This window comes from Orbicella faveolata, unplaced genomic scaffold (genome assembly GCF_042242905.1).
Source record: "Orbicella faveolata isolate gen_17 unplaced genomic scaffold, um_ofav_v1 contig_46, whole genome shotgun sequence".
In the NCBI taxonomy this organism is placed as follows: domain Eukaryota; kingdom Metazoa; phylum Cnidaria; class Anthozoa; order Scleractinia; family Merulinidae; genus Orbicella; species Orbicella faveolata.
Genome location: NW_028301576.1, coordinates 9662188 through 9683511, shown reverse-complemented (window position 1 = coordinate 9683511; position 21324 = coordinate 9662188). Strand labels below are relative to the sequence as shown.

The following is a 21324-nucleotide window of genomic DNA, read 5'->3' as shown; positions in this document are numbered from 1 at the left end:
TTGAACACTTTTCCCTTTTCCGCTCCAGCTGTCTGGGATAAAAACTTTAAACGTCACGCTTTTAATCGAACTTTCTGCGTAGAGCTATCAGAAAGGGTGATATTCTGGAGTTATTCTGGGGACTGTAACCTGCGTTTCTTATAAAATACCCATTTATTGGTTTAGTAGACTGAGCCTTGATGCAAACCATACGCCAAAACGCTATGTTGTTGAGTATTTAATAGCCAAACTTTTCACCTGTTTAGAAACAAACATTTGAGCATTTGAACGTTTCTGACCAACCAAAAACCTGTTAGCGGGTTGCGAAACATTAAAAAGCCTTCAAAATAAGACTAATAGCGATTAGACTTGCACCTTTTAAAGTTCAGGGATATTACATTCATCTATGCTTTATTTCGGTAACAGACCTATAATACTGTACTTCGTTTATGAAAGGTCGGGGGCCTTCATATGTTTTTTTCATTATTGTGGCATTATGCAGTGTATATTGTTTCCAACAAACAATTAGGTCGTATATTTACAGTCGGTTTGTAAATTCTTTTAAGAGTTCTTTCCTTCTTCGAGTTTAAACGTAATGTCCAGTATCACTGAATACCGTTTAGTAGTCAAGTTGGCTCATATTCTCTATTTCTTTTTCTCCCTTTTTTCCTTGTTCTTTTATACCCACGAGCTCCACGCTTTAAACATTTATCGTGTATTATTTAAGGTCATCATTATCATTATTAAAAGAAAATAGTTTTTATTTTCCATTCATACTCGACTTAACTTCAAATTCACTTTGAAACATACCCTGAGTAAGTTATTTTAGTCACATATTTTGCCCGGCAGACGACTCCCAGGTATAACATTTCGGAGGAGTAAAATACGCGATTATATAATATCTTAAAGCATCATAATCGACCTTGGGGCTTATCTAGTCATGATGCTTTTTTTTGCCTAACATTCGCTGGTTTCTGAAATTTTTCCTCAAAAGACCCGTGCATCCGGTCAATCCTTATAATTTGTAAAACTATTAATTTCTTGACGAAAAACTGAAACAATTAGGAAAACGCTAATTTAGTTGCGAATTTCTTTCAACTGCTTCTAATAAAGTGAATAGTTGAAAATTCTCATTAAGGATTTGTGCAGAGCGTATAATTTATGTTACCTATATCATTATCTTGTATTGTAGTCTTCATTTTTTCATGTCGATATTTTCACTTGCGTTTCTATTCAAATAGAATTTTGAATTTGAAAAAGACAAGTCTGAATAAGAAATTTAAAAGACTTTGATGACCAGATCCTTGAATATGAAATTGAATATTACATGGCATTTCAGGCGAAATAAAACATTTTTCGTCGATCATGTTTAGGTTTAAAATTTGCTCTAGTTGATTTGCCCTGCTTTTTCAATCCGAAATTCGGTTTCTGCTGATTGCGTTCACTAAGAGGGCACTGACCTACATCGTGGGTAATAACTGAAAACTAGTCCTCCTAAATATTCATTTTGAGTTCATCAAAATTTGAAACCGAAACGAGCAATATTTAAATCGGAAAAAGCATGCTGAAAATTTTAGTATTAATAGAACTAATTTGAGCTCTTTCCACGAACGAAAAAAAAATGTAGAAATGGTGCTTAAAGAACGGCGTGAATAGACGTCTGTCAGCGACACAGAGGTTTAATTCATTTTGTAAACACAAAACTAGCATTTCTGAGACGTCAAAAACTGAAGTGAGTGAAAGTATTGTTAAACAAGAAAATACGTTTTTTATTACAACTGGTAACTAATATAGCCTGGAGTAAGCTTCATCTTGAAAGCAAAGCTCTGTTATTTAAATCTGAACGTGGCTCGCAACTGCGTGATCACGTGTAAAACTTGAAAACAAATGAACCTCGCTTTTTTCAAAGTATGGTCCTTTTACCTAATCGTACACCATTTTTGTACGATGCAGCGGCATATCGGGCGAGTTTGGTCTCGCCATGGTTCGTATTGTGGTGAGAAGTAGTCAGTATGTACTTGGATACGTAGCCAGGTGGTAATACTCCTGTATTGTGGATTTCTCGTTTTCTTTTATTTTTTGTTGCTCATTTTACTTGTCAATCAATATTAGATATTTTCTTCCCCTTTGTTTCTACTTTTTGACATCTTCGGCTTGGCCCATTTTAGGTTTTTTTCAATATATTTCAAGAGAAAAAGAGTTTTCCAGTTCTCCAGCAACCTACCTGAAGAAGTTGGAAACGAGGCCTGAATTCGAAGGAAAAACGGACGTCAACCCGTCAAACCGCGTCAACCCGCAGGTATACTATAAAGTTTACTCTCCTTAGAGGCTCAACCCTGTGAACTTTTATATCCGCCCATGGAACCTTTGAAGATTTATGAGATGGGAAAAAAGTAACCGGACAGGAGAGTATCTTCTATGCTATTGGTACAGCAGAAAAACTTTTGAGTTGTAATTTCAGCTGGATTTCCTGGTTCGTTTTTGCTATCTTTTCTAATGCTTGGATTTAGTGGCCTGCCTTGCAGTTCAAAGTCTATTTTTGCCACCCTATGAAATAATGAAATTTTAAAAGTTCTTCTCTTTCCTATATTACGAAGGTGAAAAACCCTACCCATTCGGGCGGAGCGTCCCGGTGTTGCAGCCCTAACAACGTGCACCTCCCTCCGCCACGTGCTCCTTTCCAGCGAGGTACCTTTACACACAAGTCTCCTTATACCCTATATGTATATTTTGGCGTACCTTTCCGGTTCACTTCGGAGTTATATCTGACGAGCCATGGTTCGTGTTTTGGCGAGACGCAGTCGCCGAAGATACCCCCCCCGAAACGTATCAATAAGGATCGTCAAGCGAGTAATTACAATAAGGGAGCGAAAGATCGTGCAGAGCTTAAAAGTAGAGATACGGTGCGCTCAATTCCACCTTGTAGACTGGCTAACGAGGCCGTCAAAGCGAGGGTGGACAAACCTGTGTTACTCGGTCTTTGTACGAAATGATTACTGAAGATAGCGCTAGCTGTCGACAGAACCGTCGTCACTTAAGGGAAACAAGGGAGTCTTACAATAGAAGCACGTTGGCGTGTAATTCAAACTTGACAGAACGCGCAGACCAGCAGGGCACAAATCAAACAGTGTCGCCGTCCAAACAGGCAGAAAGGGCTGCCCCGTCGATCTGACCCCGGTCCCTCCGGGGGAATGTATATTCTTTTCACTGCATTTTGCTTTGGCAGTATTGTATCCCAATCTTAAGTGCTGGAGACAAAAAAAAAAACAACAAACAAATATTACATTTAAAAAGGGACGACAACACTCGATCCCACAAGACCGTGATCCTGTTGATCCTCACATATATATAGCAGAACAACATGACATGGACGAATTCACAGCCAGAGACACTCCGACATCACTCTGCGTTACAAAATGGTCAACATATAAATGGATTTGATTGACAGGTGATTATTGTGGCCAATGGTTGAGCTCAATGACCCGTCATTTTCCGAGAAAACTCGAAGAGGTCGTGTCAAATTCAAAGAATAATACAGCAATTGTTTTTTTACGCGCCTTAAATTTGAAGAAGTCGTTAGATGGTATACACTTCAAAGGGCTTTCACATTCCTTGTTGATTGAAAATCCAGCATGCCCTATCAGTCGACAAATTTGATGCTGTTCGTGGCTGCAGTCTTATTCTTTTGGGATGAGCACCTTGGCTTCCACAAGTATGTATTGTGAAGTATATATGCAGATATATGAAATAATTCATATTTGAACTGCGGTTGTAGATGAAAGGGAAGAGTGATTATCGCAGTAAATTTTCCAATTTAAGCAATTGGAAAGAGCAATTGCTTAAACTGGAAAATTTACTGCGATGATCACTCTTCACTTTCACAAGTATGTATTATTTAGCTGTATCGGTTGAATTTCTCCTCTCCTAAACCACAATCGTACATGCACCGACGACATGAACCCTCATAGAGCGATTCGTGCTTAAACAGGCGGGCCTTTCCTTGGATATGGTTTTGTCTTCTGAAGTCAACCAACAAGGGAAAGTTGACAACTACAAGGTATGGGCCAAAGTCTGCAATAATGAATAAAACTAGTTAAAATAAAGCGTGACTGTCCGGTAGTTACACATACTGTACACATGTGGTTCGTTACAACGATGGTTATTCAGCAAAATTTGGTGTACTTACATGAAACAAGATTTTTTCATCTCTCTTACTCTGAACTCCAGTGAACGAAAACACCAAGGCTAGTACATATTGTATGCATGACATTCGTGATCATGTTATGCACCTATCAATGGTTTGCCCCAAGATGGGGAGGGGGGGGGGGGGGCGGGTAACCCACGGGAATTTGACTTTTTGAGGCTTTACCTGGGTAGGGATTTTAACGTCCACAGCAATCCCCTGGGTGGGAAATTTGACTCTGTCGCCATCTTGGAAAGTGGAGAGGGCCTGGGGGCGAGCGGCCATCTTGTAAAAAGCCCAGAAGTCATTTGGATGAGCTTCCCGCGTTTTTGCTGTGCTCTTCACAATGGCAGAACGGAAGGTAAGGATTATCTTGATGCTTTTAAAGTAAAAATTGTTGTTTTTAACATCCATCCGTTATCTATCTTGAAGTTTTGTAACACATAGTGTTTCTTTCTGTCGGATTTTGAAAGAAATATTCGCACAGAACTTTATTTTAATACATTGCATCCTACTTAGCATGATTTCACTAGCATGATTTCACTAGCATGATTTCACTGAGTTTGTTGACATTACTGTACAGGATCTGTGATCCCCAGGGGTGGCAATTTGACTCTCAATGGAGACCCAGGGGTAGGGAAATTGACATTTGAAGACCTGAAAATTTCAAATTCCCCTGGGGTTGCCTGCCCCCCCCCCCCCACTCCATCCTGGGGCAAACCATTGATAGGTGTATTTGTTAATTTAATTAATTCTTGTCATCTAATCCTGACTCCCCAGAGAAAACGACAACCTTGAGGCTCAAGACTTTTAATGCACCTAAACGGATAAATGTAAGTAAACAAACTAGTTGTTTGAGGGAGAGCTATCCAGCTGAGTAGTTCGCACAGGCATTAAAATGCTGGTGGAATCACAATGACTGTGTGTCTAGTCGCGTGATAAAGAACTGCTCTTGAGTGCAACTCAATGTACCAGTAACTAAATCCTAAAATACTCAGATAACGAACTATTCCGAAATCTACACACCGACACCAAAAGCGTGAGTAAAAGCTCATGGAACATCCTAAGAAATAAACAGATAAAAGGTAGTATTTATTAAATATCGGCACAAAGTCAAAACTTTACTATGTAGTGACTATGGCAGTCAGAGCGCTAGCATTGGGGTGTCTGTGACGAGCAAACTACTGTGTCGATATTAATCACTTCATTTGGTTCAAATTGTTGCGTGCCGTTTTTAACGGATTGTGCCAGGGACCTTTAAGTCGAATAACAGCAGGAAAGATAAGGAACTTATATAAAAAGATAATAAGCATTAACTCCAGACAATTCCTATTTCAATCACAGTTGTAGTCTTGAATAAAATATTTTTAGCTGCACGTTTATTCTTGAATAAATATTTTCCAGGCGGACACATTATCAGAGTGCAATAAGAATGTGTAATTTCTGATGAATTGACGAGGGAAATTTTCGCGTGAGGAAGACTTTGGAATCCAGGCATACCACAATTACTTAGACAATATACTATTCTTTTATGAACTCCATATTTGCATTTTATTTCCTCGCAAGTATCTTCTTGTTTTTAATTTTAATTTTTTCTAGTTCACACTTGTTACCGTAGTTATTTCAGTGATCGCGCTTTTTATTCACTATTTGTCAACTATTTTAAACACAGAACGTTTCTAAATTTTAATTATGTCTTGTCCACTTTTAAAGACAACCAATTAGTTAGCAATTAATATTCTGAAAGCGCGACGAAGAGGCGGGAAACAGAGGTCATTCAAGGTTGGTCCGTCTTTGTGTTTGCCTACCGCTTTAGCTTATGTTAAGGGAAGTGGTCAAAACTATGTTACATGCTAGGGACCCACTTTTTGGGGGGAGGGCTATATAAGAGGCCATGGGTCTCCCGAGAGAGGTGGGGGGCTACTTAAGAGGCCATGGGTCTCCTGAGGGGGTGGGGGGCTACTTAAGAAGCCATGGGTCTCCTGAGGGGGTGGGGGCTACTTAAGAGGCCATGGGTCTCCTGAGGGAGGTGGGGGCTACTTAAGAGGCCATAGATCTCCTAACGGAGGTGGGGGCTAGGTAAGAGACCACGTGTCTCCTGACAGAGGTGGTTAAGGGGGGGGGGGGGAGGGAGAGTCTGGACTCTATCCTAATGTATATTGCAAGCTCTATTGTGATTGATATTCATTCGCCTTCATCAATTCATTCAATTCAGTAATGCTGAAAACTTACCCTAACCCTAAAATTGATCCTCTATGTCTTCTATGGGCATTTAGAAGGGACAGGGTTTCATTGGAGCAGTAAGTTCTACATGTTAGACGAAAACTTTCTTTGTCAGAATGAGTGACTGAATATTATTATCTTGAGTGAATATTACTTTTATTATTAATCATTTTACAAATTTTATTGTCAACTCCCCATGGGGCCTTTTCAGAGACAATAATAATGATAAAGATAATTAAAAAAATACTCAAAGATTATCGATAAACAATTATTGAAAAACTATTTACATATAAAAGTTATGACATTAAAAATTGATTGAAGAGGAAGGCTTTCATTTTACATTTAAAAATTTTATTTTATTATTAATTAAATACATCTCATGAAAGCGCAAAACTTCTACTTAATTCACACAAAAATACAAGCTGTTAGATGTATAATCATTTTTTCCTTAAATGATAAGCCAAATTTAATGAATACAAAGCCTACCATTAGTGGTCTTATTGTGTAGGCTTCTACTTCACACACAAAAATACAAACTAGTGGATGTAAAATCGATTTTTTTTCACATGATAAGCCAAACTTAATGAATACATAGCCTATCATTAGTGTTCTTCTCGCATAGGTTTTTTTTATCTAACAATTTTATCTGGCAACCTTAACTGAAATATTTAGCTGTATACATATTAAATGTATAATTTGCAGTATTTCAATGTAAAATGGGTTGACTAGCCTACACTACTTCTACTGTTCGTGACATTTGTACATTTGCCGTTCTCTGTTTGGTCACTCAACCTTTTTGTTGCTTCACTCGGTTTATGAAGGGTGCTTCATGTTGTGTTATAAGGAGGAATTTTATTAGAGTTGAGCCGTAAGACCGTGCTATGGCAAAATTTTTAGAGGTCATAGGTCTGCATGATTTCTGCTGTTATCTGCACGTCGCTTCGTCGATGACACCTTTGTAATTTGCCATGTATTTATGCATTTTTTAGGCTCATTTCTATAGCAAAATATGTTTTTTAGTCTCCAAGTATTTCCCTTTGCGGAACAAAATATGAAATTTACCGTGAAAGTGTTGCTTACTTGCATTTTATATTGTTACACCGGACCCGGCTGTGATTATAGAACTGTTTGCAAGTACAGGAGGTTGATTCTTATCATGGATATCATATTTGTCCTCGTACAGTTTTTCTTCGAAGACACCGTAGCTTGGAGAAAGCTATACGTTTCTCCAGAAACATTCTTATGTTTCTTGCAGCTATTTGATCAAGCTTATGTTTCTCAAGCTCGATGTAAAATGGCTAGCCTACATGACTTCTACGGTTCGTGACATTTGTACATTCGCCGTTCTCTGTTTGGTTACTCGACCTTTTTTCGCTTTACTTGAGTTTATGAAGGGCATTTCATGTTGTGGTTAAAGGAGGAATTTTAAGTAGAGTTGAGCCGTTGGGCCGTGCTATGGCAAGTTTTTAGAATTAATAGGTCTTCATGATTTCCTTTGTTATCTGCATGTCGCTTAGTCAAGTTTGACACCTAAACCATAACCATAAAGTAACCATTAAACCCACTGACTGGAGAAATGCTGGCTCTGTATAAGAATTCCTACTGCTGAAAAGTGGTCGAAGCAAGTGCAAAGCATACAAGGAGTAAATTATATCCAAAGAGATACTTAATTATATATGTACTTGACTAAAACAACAAGGAACCTTCAATGCGTGAGAAATAATCGTTTCAGCGCGAGAGCGCAAGATTGAATTCGTGTGCGTGAACCTCATGCTCAATGTGTGAGACTTGAGAGCACTGTGTTGGGTTTTTTTTTTTTAATAAACAAAGGTATTACGATGTGTCATACATGTAGCTTCGTTTTAATCGAAAAAGGTCAAATTTCCTGACACAACTCCTCTGAGACGAAATTCTGACAGGCGACATGGGAATCTAGTGAAATGCCGACATGGCTGGTGGCAAATTTCAGACAGGGGACATGGGTACCCCTCCTAACAGGGCTTCATTAAAGGGACACCATGTACTTGAGCGCAAAACAATGTGGTGATTTTTTGTGTTTCTTCATTAAAAAATCTTTAACATGATTGTCGAACTTGTTTTCAAACATCCAAAAGGTTTGTTTCTAATTTTTATAGGTATGCAAACACAGAGATGATTGTATATTCTAAATAATAATAGTAATAATAATCGACTATTTCCTCAGGATAACCCTTCAATACAAAGTACTGTTATCAATGGGGTCCTGCTAAGAATTAAAAACTAATAAACAAGAATTATTAAGATATATAAAATAAGATTCATATTAAAAACTGTTAAAAGTACAATAGAAATCGCTTAAAGATTGATTAAAGGAGCAATAATGTGACCATAGTGTGCGCAACCCGGCATACTGTTTGTCTCTGTGTGTTTGTTTTTGTGTGTGTAGTGGGGGGGGGGGGGGGGGGTTAAGCAAGAGACCATAGGTTAGCAGCAAATAGAGGTTCTCTTGGCTCACTTTTTATTTTGAGGGAGGATGGGGGGTCATGAAAGATATCATGGGTAGGTTGTGAAGGGAGGGGGCCCTATAAAAGATACCATGGGTCACTTGTCAAGGGAAGGGGGTGGGCTGTAGTGGAGACCATGGGTGACTTGCCAAGGGATGAGGGGGGGAGGGGCTACAAAAGAAACCCATGGTATCTGGATAAGGGTAGGGGGCTATAGAAAGAGACAGTAGTCTCAAGTTATTCTAGTGGGCCCCTTTATATGTATATTTTTTTGGAGTCAGAGAAGAGTTCTTCCGTCCAGCATTCATTCGACTCAGCTTAGTAAGCCTTCAAAATGTTTCGAAATTCACAACACAGTAACATGTATTCATATCATCATCCCTGATTTGACAGGTTTTTTTCTCAGGGGAGGAGATTGTTAATTGATTTGATTAATGGAGGCGCCAAACTGGCGGCCGCGCCTCTTGAACACGAGACAGAGTGAAGCTGTTACAGTCTCCCTATTTTTTCCGCCAGCAGTGCCCTCCACCACCCCTACCCACGGGCATTTTGTACCCTCTCCAGTTTCGCTCGCATCAAGACATCAAGATGGCGGCCCGTCGAGCTCAACGATCGACATCTACGATCTCACGGAAAAATAGGGGACTGTGAACAGTCTATTGGTGAACTAGACTGTTATCATTTTCGTGGTGCAATGGGTTACCATAGCAACAATATAACCTGCTAACAACACGCTTAATTACAACTTTAGGGGCTTATAATACAAAACCGGCATGGTGAAATTTTTTTATATTACCAAATTTAGATTAGCACAATAAGATGCAACTTTTGGTAAAGTTTTAAAAAATTCTGTACATGAGGTTCAGAGCCACCTTAAAGTTTTGAAAATTTAAGGTGGCTCTGAACCCTATGTACAGAATTTTTTTAAGCTTTGCCAAAGTTGTGTCTTACCATGCTTATCAAAACTTGATAACATAAAAAATCTTCATTGTGCTGATTTTGAATTACAAGCCCCTAAAGCTGTATGTAATTAGTAATGGTAATAGGTCTCAGTGGAGTCCAATTCGGTCCCGATCGCGGGAGTCCGATTTGTTTATCACGAGTATGATTACAGACCGAATTGGACGACACAAAGTCTTATTACCAATTAATCATAAAATTTACAATTTCTGAGAAAAGAAGAATAGTCAAGTTATGAAAGAAAGGGAAAATTTGCATTAAAATACCTGCAAAGGAGATGTAAACATTCTAAGGCCACCGCGCCTCCTACTGGCAATTAGGTGCCAAAAACACAAAAGCACATGCAACTACGCACGCACGTAACTACAGCTTTGAATGTGATTGGCTTATTGAACTGTCCGATAACAAACTGTCAAATAACAAACTATAAACAACTTGGCAAGTGAATTAGTAGAAAATAGGAGTTTTTTTAAACCAATCACAATCGAGGAAATTGTAATTTTTATGATTGAGGGTGTTAGCAGGTCATTCTGTTGCTATGGTAACCTTTTGTGTCAAAAATGATAACGTATTCACCAATGATTGGGCAGTGTTTTGATACCATGAGTGTAGCATCAAGTGATTAAGAGTGGTTATAACGACCCATCAAAACCTAAGTGCTGGAAACTGTTTTGAGCCACCTTAAAACGCACACTTACAAGGCCATTGTATTCGTTGCCGTTGCCGTTGAGGTTTGCTTATCAAACCCCCCAAACCGAAAAAAACGGCAAAATAATGAACAGCCAAACGAGTACAAAGCAAACCACAGCCTGGCCGAAGGTGGCTCAGAGTGCAGAAAATAATTCTGCTTTGAAACGTCTTTTAAAACTAAAAACATATAAAATGACTTTTAAACAAATTTCCCGCCATTTTGTCTCTGGTAGTCTCGAGAAAGTCGCTTGGGCTGTCCATGCATTGCGCGAGTAACAACCTTGGAAGAACTTGGTACCATGTCTAAATTAAAAATAACTCAAAAGGGATTACCTTTGGAATAAGGCCTATATGGGGGATTCAGTCTCTTACCTTGATAATCTTTTACTACTCAATACTCATTGTTCGACGTGAAATATATGGTTTTAGGATTCTACTCTCGAGGTGTTGGCTCTATGCTATATCTGTTAGCATTAGCCATGTTATTATAAGCGTTAGCGTTAGCCATTCTACAACCTTTAGATGTTGGAGTTATGCTATATCCGTTAGCGTGAGCTATGCAATATTTGTTAGCATTACCTATGCTACATCTGTTAGCGGTGGCGGATCTAGGTAAGGGGCCCCCCTTATTTTGGGTAGAAAAAAATATCACAGAAGGAAGAAAAGCTGGCAGGGCAAGCAAAAAAAAATGCCTCCCTCACTCAACCCCAGGTTTACCCCACCTTCCTTTCAGCGTCTCTTGCAGAGGTTAAGGTTGCTGTAGCATGCCTTTTTTTTGACGTATCAGGGTCAGTAGCCTAGCGTATAATCCCCACCCCCCCCCCCTTTCGCATCCTGGGCTTGGAACCAGGCAATGGCGAGGTCTAAGAAAAGCCAATGTTACGAAAAAAGGAATACATCTGAAGGTATTATCCTCTTTTTTCGAAAACTGTAGAGCAGAATGGAATGTCCCATTTGATTTCCCACTGGTGCAACCGATTTATCTAGACAATTAAAAAGCGTTGCGTTACTCCTAGCGCTGAAAAAGGATCGCAGGGTCTGGAAGCGAGACCTACTTTGGACTGTAAATATATTGATTTAATTCTGTTTTTCTTTACTTTTTTTTTTTTTGGCCCAAGCGAAAACAGGGCACAGATTAAATATCGGACGAATGGCAAACTCCTACCCATTTTCCTTGCCTATGCGTTGTCCACTCATACCTTTACTTGGTATTGTATATATATTCACTACTGTTTCTTTTTGGTCCTTAGGGTATTTAATCGTGGACTGACGTAATTATCGTGGGAAGAAAAATAAGATGGATGATCAAAGTGAGTCTCTGTTCTTAGCAAGTACGTAAAGGAGAAAAAGAGGTCATCACATGGCACGATAAGGTCCATGAAGAGAGAGAGGTCTAAAAGTCTTTAAGGAAAATGTCCAAACCGCAGACATAGCATTAGCCTATGTAGTGATTGGTCGTTATGTTCTACCGAGTAACCACTTGACAAAGATACCTGTCCAATGTAGATCGTTTAACATGTGATTACCTTGCGTTAATACACAAGCTTACACAAGCTTACACAAGCACTAGTACTCCTAGGAACTGCGGTCTTACGCAAGTGAATAGCGATTGAAAAAAACAGTACAAAACGGGTTAAAGATAGGATAAATTCAAGCCCTTGTTACCAACAACTGGCTAAGTTTTCAAGATTCAGACTAACATTAATATCGCTCTCTGATCATCACAAATTCAATAATTTGCAGGCGACATCATACCGGATGAAACTCAGGTTGTGGTCCATTTTTCCAGCTCGGAGTGTACGGTGTGCACTCTTCAAGTAGAAGATGATAAAGTGTTCTATTGGCAAATCCCAGATTTTATGACTTCTTTCCTTTTCACCGACTTCTTAACCGAGATCGTGGACACTCTCTCCGATCGGGACACGGAGAGATTCATTCAACTCTTCGATCCTTTTTCATCGTTATGGGACGAGTTACAAAGGTGGAACAAAAAACGAGTCAAGTGGTTTGATGGTGACAAGACTTGCTCGAGGATACGTGAAGCCTGTTCAAAGGAAAAGAGTATCAGCGCCTTCGTTTTCCTTTTTCCATCGCAGGGAAACATTAAGAGTATCGACGTTCGAATCAACGATGAAATCGACCCCTCTGGAGAGTTACGAAGATTAATAAACCAGCTTATAGTGTCCACCAAGACAGCGGGGAATGAAGAGTCAGATGACGATGAGGAAACAGACGAAGTTCGCGATGCTTTTGTGGATGAGAAATACTCGTCAGATGAAGAAGAAGAGATTGACAAACACGTGCAATCGAATCCCGAAAGGCCTTGCTATTATCCCTCGCAGATAGAAATGGCAGCTATACTGAAGAAACGAATTGACACCATCATGTTTCACTACCACAACATTTCGAGACTGAGCGATGTTTTCGACGATGTTGAGTTTGCAGTATACACGGCTCGTTACAGAATGCTCAGCGATCAGACAGAGAAGAGGATACGACATCCTGATGCCGGTGTATTATCAATTGAGGAACTCAAATCTCAGCGGGATGATGGCGACGAAAAGAAACGGATGTTTATGTATGTCCGCAGTGCAGAAACGGAGAAGCACTTTGAAAAACTTAAAGAAAAGGTTCAAGAAAAGCCTAAAACTCTTTTCGTCATCATAGCAGACGAGTGCCACTGGGGAATAACGAAAGATAAAGAAAAGACATCTTCCGCCCATAATCTCTTCATTAATGAATGGTGCAGAGGCAATTCCCCTCGAAATGTCATCGTAGTTCAAATTTCTGCGACACCCTTTAATCTTCTGACAAAGAACTCACGTCTTCCAGTGGTGCAATGCGTCCTTCTCAATAGCAAAATGACCACCTGCCAAAGAAACTACCAGGAAGGTGAACTTGTAGTGTTGGAAAGAGAACCTAACTTGAATGAACAAGTAAGAAAGTCCTCGAAGGAATTAGAACTTCACGTTGTCCACTGGTCAGAGGTTGAACTGAAGAATTTTGAACGCGGGATGCAGATGAAGCTCAAATCAACCTTGACTTTTACAGATGCTCGTTACCGATTCCTTCAGGTTTCTCCAGACGGGAACCTGTGTGTCACATCTATCGAAAGTGAAGCATCTAATTTTATCGTGCAAGGCAGCCACGGTATTGTGACCCTCAAAGTGTTTGCAATGACAGGACAACAACCCTTAACAGTGACGATGACTGAACATGGAAATTTGAAAGCCACAGTCGACCCTCTACAACCAACTACATTTGAAGTTAAATTGGAGTTTGGTGTTGGAGTTGTCGCATTTTGTTCCACCGAGAACCCAGATCACTACATTGCTGTTGATGAGCATGAACACGTGACTTTGCAAGCTGCGAAAGTTGAAAGGAAGTGTGGCGTTTGCTTCATGAAACCAAAGCATCAGGTTGCAAGAGTGGCCTTCGAGTTCTACATTGATCAGTCTGGGCCAGTGGAAGTCGGCATGGTTGGGAAACAATACATGAGTTTAAACCACTACCTAAGTACCATTTACTATTCAGACCAGAACGATCAAAAGATAAGAGAGGACAAATTTTTCCAAGGTATCGTAGACAAGGCCAAGAGGCAAAAGAAAATCTGCAAGACTGATAAGGCCAAAAGCGATAACGATTCTTCATCGTTTCCAATTGATGCCTTACTATGTGGAGAGTATTGTTACCACATTCTTCATGCAAGCGTATATCACAGTGATGAAAAAATACGCCGAGCACTTAATTCTGACCCAGAATATTCTCCTGCTGCTGAATTCGAAAGAACCCTAAAGTCCTTCATTAGGGAACTCAAGAGAGAAGCCGAAACGAAAACGTACATCCACCCCGAAGCTTTTGAATTGGTTCGAAATGAACTCCACAACGAGGTGACACGCTCTTTCAAAGAAAGCTTCAAAGCAGTAGCAATACATCAGAAAACTAGCGCGTCCAATGAAGGATTGAAGGAGCTCAACGAGGTATTTGCGACTTCATACGTTGCCTGCCTGATGCATCTTTCCCAGCAAGAATTTCGGAAACTCAAGGAAGACACACAACCAGTCAGCATCATTGAAGACATCGAACAGCAACTGCAACAAAATGGCTGTCAAGCGATGGTCGAAAAATGGAACCATAATATTCAAGAATTTGAAACGGCTTCCTTGGCCAAAAATCTGATCCAGAGTGGCAAAGGGGAACAGGGCAAAATGAAAATTGTACGCGCAAAGAGCATGGACACTGCTGATCAATTTTTCTACACTCTACGTCTGGCACGAGCAGTGTCTTGTCTCGATGATTGCTTTGAAGTCATCAAAGATTACGGTGGAATTCAGATCGAAAACCAACTGATGAAATCATCAAGTCCATTCTTTCGAAAGCTTCAACCAGAAAAGTGCACGTTCAAGTTTCCGGATTGTTGTTGTCCCGGGTTGAAGCTACAAGCTGGCCGAAAGAAGTGTGTAAACTGTCAGCATGTGCACAAGTTGATAACGCAGTATGAAGACCTGGAAAACCTCGCATGCGCACTCATACTGGTTGATAAAGGTCGCATGGGAGACACATTTCCCCAAAGCTTTGACTGTCTTGATCTTCGCCTTAGCTATGACAACAGTCGGGAGTTCAGGGAGGGAACGCCTCTGTTTCTTTCGACTCTCATTCAAGAACTTGGAAGAATGTGCCGTTATGCAAAGGTCCCTGCAAGCAACAACAAAGTGCAGAGCATTCCATACGTGCTGGTAGGCAGGGAACTGTTCAAGAAACTTGAAACGTCGGTGGAAAAGTCTCCTTCGATGAACGCAGTATCTTGTACCAGAGCTGACCGGTACATGACAAAAATTGGCAGAAATAAAGACACCACTTCCTCGTCACTCCGTTGGCTAGACTACGAAGCTCATAAGGATAGTTACGATCATCAAAATGAACTGAAGCATCTCAACAGAATCCTTTTACAAGCTGAACCTCAGATTGGAAAGACTGGAACTTATCTCTGTCTCATTAAAGATTTGCGACTGGACATTCTTGGAAAGGAAAAGGTTTATTCCAGTTCCTCTACTGCATTCGATGAAGGTGCCTTTTACTGCCACACAGATTACCATTCATCAGAAGAATTCATCGCCAGTGACAATAACCAAATGCAAGACTGGGAATTTCCTTATTGGAAGGTAATTCAGTTCTCTCCAAGCCTTCATGACAAAACAGTGGCTCCAGGAAAGTACTCCATTGGAGGGCGATTCTACACTCATGAAACAGAGGAGAACCCCTTCATCCTTATGAAACGTGAGGCTCAGAATCCGACCAAGACCTCCTACTATTATGAGAAAACCGACTGTAAAGATGCAAAGCTACGCGCTTGGCCATGGTATCATCTTGAAAACTGTGGTGAATGTGGAAGACTTCTTCAAGGCAAAGAATCAGTTTTGGAAGACTTAGTTGTTAACATCGATGGTAGACCGGTCACTGTTACATGTTCACTTCCAAGCAGCTGTCAGCCTTACCACCACCTGCTACGATATCTCAAGAGCCTCCGATCAACAAACGAGTCCTTTGCAAGCATTGATTGGGCTGCAAGAGTTGGCGATGCTCCCACTTTGCTGTACTGGATTTTTCACCCATCCCACAGAGATGATCCTCGAAGGTGCACTTTGAATTATCATCACGTAATGCAAGAGGAAGGAAAGGTTGTCAATTATGTACAAGTTGTCGTCGTTCGCAGTGACAAGTTCGAAGCTTACCGATCCACATGGGGAAAGATACTTGCTATTTTCCAGTTGCCTGAAGCAATGCCTAACTGTGAACTTGGCCCTAGTGAAGGAGGAGTGGGGTATGCCAGGCTGTTTATTCAAAAGTTGGCATTCGCCCTTAACTTGGAATACGTTTTCGTCATCGACGACAATGTGGCCGTGATGTCTGAAGCAGTGTTTACCACTGATCACCAATTTGCCTCCGATGAAGTAGTTGTAAGAGATGACCGTGGTTTGATGAAAATGGAACGTTGCTCCTTTTTGAAACCCTTCACTCATCTTCAGAAAATAGCAGAAGGTAAAGACATCCCTCCACACAGCTTGGAGCCTTATCCTTTCAAGGACCCATTGGATGGGCAGCCATTTCCACTGTATCGCTACACGGGCCCGGCCAAGTTGTTTAACGACAAGCAGCATGAGAGTTATGGCGTACTAGGCCTTCTCAGAAGTGCTCCAAGAGCCGTGAACCCGTTCTCAAAGACGCAAGTGTACGCTGCTATTCTACTGAATGTCAAGAGCACAGTGGAAAAGGGCGTGTTCTACCGTCCATGGCCCTGCTGGGAAGACTTACGCTTCAATGATGACTGCGACAAAGAGGGTCTGTGGGTTGTGAAGTGTAACCGTTACCATTTTCTAAAAGTGCAGTACAATGACTGGATCGACAGCTTAGCTCTCCCAAGCATCTTTGAGTGGACAGATGATTGCACACTAGAAGAAAGGCCAGATGCAAGGCTTAAAGAACTACCTGAAGATTTCGAGGAGGGCATTATCCTGGAACATCTTCGCAAATTTGTCAACTCCAAGGGCCCTGAAAAATGTTTCATGGGAAGCATCGGATATGACCAACAAGAGGGTAATGAAGACCCGGTCTCTCCTGCAAGAATTGTTCAACAGATCGAGGAAAAGGAGGAAGCTTTTGTCGATGGAACTGCGGTTGTTATTCTTTCCTATTCTGTTGCAAATCGGAGATTTAAGGATATTCTGGATCTGAATGCAAAATTTTGCAGCACTAAAGAAAAGTTTCTGCTCGTCACAAGTACAAAGGAAGTAGCTGAAGAATGGCCTCAAGTGACGGTAGCCACCATACCAAAGTTGATTTGCTGCTGCCTCGAAATGAGAGCAAGAAACGCTCAATTTGCAATTTTCTCTGCTGCTGATCCGAGGAGACATACTTTGCGCTACATTCTGATTGAAGCATCGTTCCCACAAGACAAGGAAACTAATGAAGAAGTCCTGACCTCCATCACACAGGAAAGCAACCATAAGAACAACCAGGTGCACATCAAAGACGAGCCAAATATGGAGGGAAGTTCCATATCCGAAAGTGTGCAAAACACAAGTAGTGAGAGTATAGGCCTAAAAGGACCCCTTCAAGAATCACCTGATGACTCCGTTTCAAGCAAAAGGTTCCGTCAGCAAGACGACTTGATGTCCGCTACTGGTGCAGAGCAACTGAGTTACGGTCCATACATTCCACAAAATGACAGAGAGGGCGATGTCTCTGTCAAAAAAGAAAGGGAAAAAGACATATCCGTTTTGAACATTAAAGAGAATGGATGCACTCTTGAAACCTCACATGCGGAAACTATGCGCAAGGGGAAGAGCAAAGTCAAAAGATCGAAGACTGAGTCACTCGCTGAAAGACCAAAGCACAAAAAGAAAAGCAAACATGCGATCTTTAAAGGTCACGACTCCACGTCAGTGGCACATCGGCAAGAAACGTTAAGTGAAACGACGGAGAGCAATAGAAGCGTAGCGTCAACTAGTGAGCCTGGTTTAGAAGAAAGAGAGAAAAATATGAAGAAGGCGCCGAAAAACAAAAACGGACGTCCGAGCAGCATCTCAGTAGCGTCAGAAGATGACGAGATGATGACAACGGTGGACAACGTGTTGTTTGCTGAAGCTGATGACGATGAAAGCACTGACGTCGATGATGCCAGTAACGTCAGCACTGCCAGCGAAGGCCAAGACGTTTTGTTTTCAAAAGGTGGATCCAGAAATAAAGTCCCTCTTAACATCCCCGCATATATGGAAGGAACCAATCGTATCACGGAAATTATCGTGGATCTCTGGCGGGAATACAAAGAAATTCAGGGGTATACCAAAACTCAAATTCAGGAAAGAGGAAGTAGCGATCTTTCTACTGATGAGGTTTGCAGCAGACTTAAGGATTTTACCGTTGCTGAGTTGAATGTATCCGATGAAAAAGGGTACACCGCCCTCCTAAAAGCCTGCTCCATGCCTTCTATGAGCCCTCATGTGATGCAGCACCTCATCACTACAAGAAAAGTAGACCTCAACTGTAAGCTGCCTCTTGATTTTGACAGGCACCACTCAACAGCCAAGAAATTGGTTCCAGGAATGTCCGCTTTGTCCGTGGCGATCAGAAGCGGAAATATAAAATCGGTTCCGACTTTCATGACACGGCCAGGAAGCATTGATGTTCGAAGTGCTGACCATGACGGAAACACTGCCTTACATTGCTGTGTTCTTTCGTATTCTAAAACTTCCTTCCTGAAACTGTTTCCCCTTTTCAAGCCGCTGGAATGGAGAGAGATGCGCAACAGCAACGGAATGAATCCTCTGGATGTATGTGTTGCAGAGATAGAATCGCGAAGACAAACTAAAGGGAAGGAAAAATCTTTCGAATACCTTGAATACATGCGTGAAGAAATGGAAAGGAGTTCTGCTTAGAGTTAGCAAACATGAGGTACGTGGTATGTCGGGGTAGAAGACAGACTATAGTAGATAAGTTAAATTGCCACTAGTTTGAAGTTGACCGCGCGTGTACACGTGATTATACAGGTATCGCCAGTTTGCACAACAGTTTCATATATTTCATCAACTTTGTTTAAAAGTCGGCGTTGAGTTACTATTTATTGGTGTTGGGTTCACTTAATTTGTTTATTCCAAAGGGTAAGCAACAATAATTTTCACCTTAAAATGGCGAATACCTTGCCAAAGGGACAGAGACCATAAGAAAACAACAAGGTCAATTAGGTAGGACTTCATATTAGTTTAAGGCAGGGTCATAAGCAATGTTTTTGAGTAGACGGCTGACTGAATCTGTTCTGTTTGGCAGGTGGTTAGCAGACCTGGAGTGATGTCCTGTCAGTGATTACTGCATTCGTTTAATAAGTGGATTGCCGCTGGGATTGGAAAGCACTGTCCATACAGTGATGAGCTGTCCTCATCCATTCCATTGTACATCAGTAAAAAACAACATCAGGTCAAATGCTGTCAGAAGCTAAAGCAACTGGCGGATGGCAACATTGGTAGAAGTCACAACTAGACAAAATGAGTGCTTTGTTTTTTTATTGTTAATCTAGATTTTGCATGTAATCTTTGGAACACATTGATGATTTCCAGTCTGCACTGTGCAGTCTCAGCACCCTAATGTTTATAAACATAAATCTCACTCGATGAAATGTGAATTGATGTTATTGGTACAAACCACATACCTTATCTTTGAGGTCTTTGAAATTCTTTTCCAACTGCTTCATTGATTTTTACAGTTGCGAAGTTGTTTCAGTTTGTGATATGAGAAAGAACGAAACATAAAGGTTCGCGTCCATATTAGTAATGGCGGTTGACATGAAACTTTGAATTTACTTAATGTAAGTAAATGCAAAATGTTCACAATTTGTGACATCATACATAAAGAAAAACAAAAAAGGTAAACAAACTTTCGATAGTGCGCAGTATGGACTGGAAATCATCTGTAATAGTGATCAGATCGGCTGCAGTGGGAGACTAGATTTTAGTTACAGAAGTGTTGCCTTCCTAGCTGATTTGACATCTGTATTTTGTGAATTTGAAGGGCCTAAAGTAAATAATTATTATATTTGGTGTTAATATCAAAAATACTTTCCAACAGTGGTAATTATTTTTGCTTGGCATCAGGTGTTCAAGTGCTGTAGTAAAACAAATTTAGGTTGGATTACTCATCCCCAGTCCCGACCTTTTTCTTACTCAAAGGTGATGAAAGACTGGGGAGATATGATGTCTTGATCCAGTGCCTTATTAAATCAAACCCTTTCCTTGAAATTCACCAGTGATAGTCAGTTACTTTACCTTACAATATCAATACAAGGCTCATTAGAGCTTATCATGATGGAAATCAATTTCACCATGATAATTATGTTTGAAGAAGTATTAGAGTAGTAAAACATATGGTGTTTCCTCAAAAAAAGAAATCAGAATCACTACTACAGGGTACTACAGTAGTGCTGTTAATATCTTGAGTGTTGCAGTTATATAACATTAGATTAAACATAATTTAGAGGAAATGAACAGAAACCATTACAGATAATTAATCTTTTGATTACGATTAATGCTTTAATTGACTTTAGTTAGGAAATTTCCCGTTTTGTTGTGAGAATTCAGATATTACAGCACAAAATACATGTGGCTGCTTTAAAAAACTGTTTTCAAGAGTATTTTATTTTATCCTCAGTGATATTATCATATTTTTTACTAGTTATATGAAAATGTGAAGAAACCATGAAGCAATATTAATATTTTTACCATGGAATTTTGTGATATTAATTTTTTACATTAAGATTGAGGAAATTGCCCTCTGAGTAGAAATTCAAATGATATTGCACACAATGGCTGTTTAAAACCCCTTTGGATCACTATTGATATTTCTCATATATTCACATAATTTTGCAAGTAATTATGTGTCTTGCTGTATTTGGTGAGAATTGTTTCAAACGTTGCTGTTGTATATGAAAAGGTACATTAAAGGTAATGGAGTGTACATTTGCTGTTAAACCTTGATGTTACTTGCATTAGAGCAAAAAGGTTCTCTTATTTAACTATCCCTGTGGTTTCTGTCACAGACATGCCAAGCTCATTGACTTTGTAACAGGCAGTGCAATGGTCACAAAATTGATACTGTCTCAAAAAAACTCAAACCTGTGGCAAAGATCAAGAAAACAACAGTTTAAATCAAAACAAAAGATATCTAGCCATTAATTTTAGTGACAAATATACATTGTTCATTTCTGGCGACAAAAAATTTGTTGCATTTTAATTGTTAATTTCAACACAAAGCTGTCAA

General features: G+C 40.2%; 1 protein-coding gene across 4 annotated transcripts; it reads left to right on the top strand.

Moving 5' to 3' along the window:
• Positions 1–3581: 3581 nt before the first annotated feature.
• LOC110051231 (uncharacterized) lies at positions 3582–21021 on the top strand. 4 transcript variants are annotated; one of them, XM_089277409.1, is made up of 6 exons: positions 3582–3691; positions 4943–4995; positions 5876–5944; positions 11769–11828; positions 12262–18969; positions 19342–21021. In XM_089277409.1, exons 4-5 carry the CDS (start codon positions 11816–11818, stop codon positions 18951–18953), a joined length of 6705 nt encoding a protein of 2234 aa, XP_089133535.1. In that variant the 5' UTR covers positions 3582–3691; positions 4943–4995; positions 5876–5944; positions 11769–11815; the 3' UTR covers positions 18954–18969; positions 19342–21021. The 4 variants fall into 4 exon arrangements, with proteins under 4 accessions (XP_089133535.1, XP_089133533.1, XP_089133534.1 ...); XM_089277407.1 differs by lacking the exon at positions 3582–3691 and adding an exon at positions 4408–4523; XM_089277408.1 differs by lacking the exons at positions 3582–3691; positions 5876–5944 and adding an exon at positions 4408–4523.
• The last annotated feature ends 303 nt before the right edge of the window (positions 21022–21324 follow it).